Source organism: Malus domestica, chromosome 12, assembly GCF_042453785.1.
Source record: "Malus domestica chromosome 12, GDT2T_hap1".
Classification (NCBI taxonomy): Eukaryota; Viridiplantae; Streptophyta; class Magnoliopsida; order Rosales; family Rosaceae; genus Malus; species Malus domestica.
The window spans coordinates 8413338-8417709 of NC_091672.1; the positions used below are offsets into that span (position 1 = coordinate 8413338).

The 4372-nt window shown below is 36.2% G+C and overlaps 1 protein-coding gene across 1 annotated transcript; it reads left to right on the forward strand.

The window, feature by feature from the left end:
- Positions 1 to 449: 449 nt before the first annotated feature.
- On the forward strand, positions 450 to 2788 carry LOC103423265 (zinc finger AN1 and C2H2 domain-containing stress-associated protein 11-like). The gene is made up of 2 exons (XM_008361334.4): positions 450 to 853; positions 1843 to 2788. The coding sequence occupies exons 1-2, from the start codon at positions 755 to 757 to the stop codon at positions 2623 to 2625; spliced, it is 882 nt and encodes a 293-aa protein (XP_008359556.2). The 5' UTR covers positions 450 to 754; the 3' UTR covers positions 2626 to 2788.
- The last annotated feature ends 1584 nt before the right edge of the window (positions 2789 to 4372 follow it).

Sequence of the window (4372 nt, forward strand, 5' to 3'; positions counted from 1 at the left end):
TAGATCTTCTTAGATTATGCTTTGATTAATTAGTTTCCTTATTGTAACTATGTTATGACCTCCAAGGCATACACTTGTGTGTGTGTGTATGTGTATATATAGCTATCAATAAAATTAATAATTCTATATTTTAGAGCTAACTGTTGCACATACGGTACTTTTCAGAATATGTAACTCATATTTTATTCAAATCGATTTTGCATTGAGACTTTTTTATGTATTACCCAGTACATCATATGTAATAATACAAGTAAAAATATATTTTTAGTATCTCTTTTCTTTATTATATACCATGTATACAAAATCATGGGCTAAGTACAGTGAAAATATCTCATTTACATCGATAAAGAGAGTACGCATATTTAGTTTTACTAAAAGCCCATGGGCCCAAACACACTGGCTTTCTCATTTATTCCAGCCCAAATCTCCAATTCCTTCTTTTGTTTTTTTTTTTTTTTTTGTCATTTTTCCGTTTTTGTTCGTCCATTTGGTTTGCCAGTAAATTTCCCAGGGGGTAATTTGGACGACCGTCTTTTTTCTCTTCGGAGAAAACTCGGGCGTGGACTTGGGATTTCCGCGGATTCGGTGTTTCTCTCTGTATCCGCGGAACCCAAAATCCAATCCAAACCTTCGGACAATCCGATTCCGGCGTCTCTCAACAAATCCCGGGACTACATAATCCCGCCGATTCTACATTTCCAGCACGTTTCGTTTATTGGTGGGGAGCTTCTAGTGTTGTACATACAAAATTTGAATGGGAACTCCGGAATTCCCAGATCTGGGTAGGCATTGCTACGTCGCCGAGTGCCAGCAGATCGATTTCTTGCCCTTCACCTGCGATAGCTGCCATCAGGTCCTCTCTCTCTATATATATACACGCATTTGTGAAATTATATACGTCCATATTATATAAATATCGAATGTGCATTGTGTTTGGAAATAGGGATTCTAGTTATATGGATCGAGATTATCCTCTGTTTGGTTGCTGAGAAAAGTAGAATTACCCAGAAAAAAAAAAAGAAGGGAAATTTTCAAATTTTGGTGATTCGCGGGCCGGGGGGATTGCTTGAGAAAACGCAAAATGGGTGTGAATGCACATTGGATTGGATTATGAATTTGTATTTCTTGGAAAAGAAAAGGATGAAATTCCGGATTAAATTTATCTTATCGAAATTTGAATGATTGACAATTTTCTGTCAACATTGTCTGGAAGCTTACAATAAATTTCTGATGTTGGCGTTTGCTTGAGTTGAAACTGTCTAGCTTTATAGGGTGATATTTCATTCCTGCTCTGTATTTTCTTTTGCTATAAATGTTTGTTTCGGATTCATGTTAGATTGACGTGCATGGTGCAATGTTTGGATTTAACTGAATTCCAAGTACATTACTGAATATTTACTTATTTGATGTTAAATATCGAGGTGCTAAAGTTGTTTGCTGGGAATAAATTGAATGTTGTAGCTTCATGTTCTTAGATTACTCTAAGAAGTGGATGTTTTTGAGAAAATAATGACGGTGGAAAGTGTTTGAAATTTACAAACTGATGGTAAAAGGGAAGTGAAATGTTTTGCACCCTCGTTCTTCCGGAATGGTGGTGTGATGCATCACGTAGATCATGCAGTTTTTGACCAAATTTAACCAAAGATAGTTAGGGGTTGGAATGTTTTCCATTTACTTCAATATTTTTAGGTCAGAAAAGCCTTATTTACTTAGGTTAATACAATAGCATAGTCTTCAATCTTTTTACCATCTTCCTAATTGTGGATTATCATTCACCTGCCTTATTTCTGCTTCTCAAGAATATTCAATGCTTCATACTCACACAAACCTGACATTATGCAGGTATTTTGTTTGGAGCATAGAAGCTACATTAAGCATAATTGTCCGAAAGGTGACCGAAAAAATGTCACTGTTGTCATCTGTCCCCTCTGTGCCAAAGGAGTTCATCTGATTCCCGATGAAGATCCAAACATTACTTGGGAGAGACATGTTAACACTGATTGCGACCCTTCTAATTATGAGAAAGCCACAAAGAAGAAAAAATGCCCTGTCCCTGGCTGCAAGGAGGTCTTAACATTCTCCAACACAATCAAGTGCAGGGATTGCACGGTAGATCACTGTTTGAAGCACCGATTTGGACTTGATCACAAGTGTCCTGGACCCAAGAAACCAGAAGCAGGATTTCCCTTTTTGGGTTATTTAAGTAGGAGTAGGAAAGAAGTGTCAAAACCGAATCATGCTCCTGCTGCATCCTCCCCGAATTGGAGTAGCTTTCTTACTGCAGCTTCATCTTTTCGAGCCTCAGCTGAAGCAAGTGTGGCAAAACTGAGTAGCGAACTTAGCCAAAAGTGGCAGATAGCAAAGGATGGAACTGGGCAGAGTAGCAGCAGCAGCGGGAGTAGAAACGGGCAGGGTGAGGTGTGTCCTCAGTGTGGTGCTAAGTTTTCCTCAGTCACCACTCTAGTAGACCACGTAGAAAAAGTTCATGAGAAGGGTGGCAACCGAGCTGCTGCGGTGAAGAAGGTGACAATTGATGCCTGCCCTAAATGTAGTAAGGGATTTCGTGATCCAGTGGCACTTGTAGAGCACGTTGAGAGAGATCACGGCGGTACTTCAAGAGCATAGGTATCGTTTTTGGAGAAAGTATTTGTTATTTATATTTTCTATTGGGTATACATTACACGGTTCACAATGACAAATGACAAATGCATATATCTCTTAAGCATTCAGTCGAACTACTTGTGTTTTAAGCTGTAAAATTGAATACAAAATTGTTCAATTATGTTTTCGGGATAGTGATTTCTACACATCATTTTTTTCCTCTTTTTTTTAAGTCAGCACGTTGGACCAACTTTAATAATTTGGTAACAAACTCGTTATTCACAGAAGTTAAACTTAAGACTCTTCACTTTAAAATGAACATAAATACTACTAGACGGACCGGTTGAATAATTTCGTTTTATCTTCAAGCCAAGTGAAGCGCCATGACCCGCTGATTATTGTTGAGTGCGTGTCGGGCGGTTAAGGACATGATAGGGAACGGGCGTTTGAGTGCTTCCATTCGGAAAGAAGCTGAATAATCAACCTCGTAATTGTCCTTTCTCTTCTCTAACTTCCTCATCCAACCTCATCTATTTGTTATCGTTGTAGTTGGCCTTTTCATTTTTTTGTATACTTTGTGTTTTTAAGTCACCAAGTCAAATATTAAACGGCCAAATACCTAAAGAAAAATGTTATAAAATCTAAAATTTTAAAAGTGAAAGAAATGTTTGTCAATATTGTTGTCCTTTTATCCTATCCTATTTATTTATGCATGTGATTTTACTTTGTGTTTTCAAGTCTTGTGATTATCATGTTCGTAGATTCGCTAAAATGATGACTTGTATATTAGCTAAGTTAGCCCGTACTTTGAATTTGATTCTTGTTGGTTTGAGGATTAGTTTAGGATGATCTCCTAGAGCATTAATTGCAACCCTTCATAATCTTTTTGATAAAATCGCTATCGTTTCTTTCTTAAAAAAAAAGGTATCATTTTAATGATTATAATTGAATTAAGTAACAGCTAAGATTTAAAGTACGTTGAAGTAAGAAATAAATTTTACGGTTAGAGAATTAAAGGAATAAGTACAAGGTGTCCATATCCTACTATATTGTGTGAGTTGGACAGATAAGTTTCTTTCATGAGTATCTTATACACCTTCAAGATACTTTGAATGAGGAATCCCCTTTTAATTAAGAATTTTTGAAATAAAAATTACTTTTATGTGTAATTCAATGAAGAACCCCTTTTAACTCTAAAGTTAAACTTAAATCAAGTATGACTTCAGACTTGACTCTAAAGTCATATACAATATCAATTTTTTCAAGGACTAAAGAGCGATATAACAAATTTGGAGTCAAATATGATTTTTTATTCTAAATTTTCCGGCTCATAAGAGATAGCCTAAAACAAAATTCATGGAACTAAACTCCATGATAGAGATCAAATAAAAAATACATGAATACATGACATCCTTTTGATTCGACCGATATTCTACCTAACTTGATTAAGCCGACTTTGGAAATATATAACATTTAGTCGCATAATACCAAGAAATGCAAAATCATAGTACCCCAACCGTTTTTTCCTTTTTCTATCAAAGTAAGGTTTTTACCAAAAAAAAAAAAAGGAAGAAATTAGGTAAATGAACTGTCAAAATTTCGGTTGACAAAAAACGCAAAAATTTAACTGTCGAGAGAGCAGAGAGCACGTCTATGATCACAGAACCTTAATATAATGCATCCACGTCAGCATGGACCCCAAAAATCTACCAAATCCCTGGGACCCACAAATTGAGCCGTTAAAACGTTATTGTCCCAGAACTGCAGGTGC

What these genes read in the sequence shown, in the direction of transcription:
- LOC103423265 (XM_008361334.4), top strand. Translation starts at nt 755, where the DNA reads ATGGGAACTCCGGAATTCCCAGATCTGGGTAGGCATTGCTACGTCGCC. An exon ending in CCTGCGATAGCTGCCATCAG is followed by an intron (nt 854 to 1,842) that starts GTCCTCTCTCTC and finishes GACATTATGCAG; the next exon opens with GTATTTTGTTTGGAGCATAG.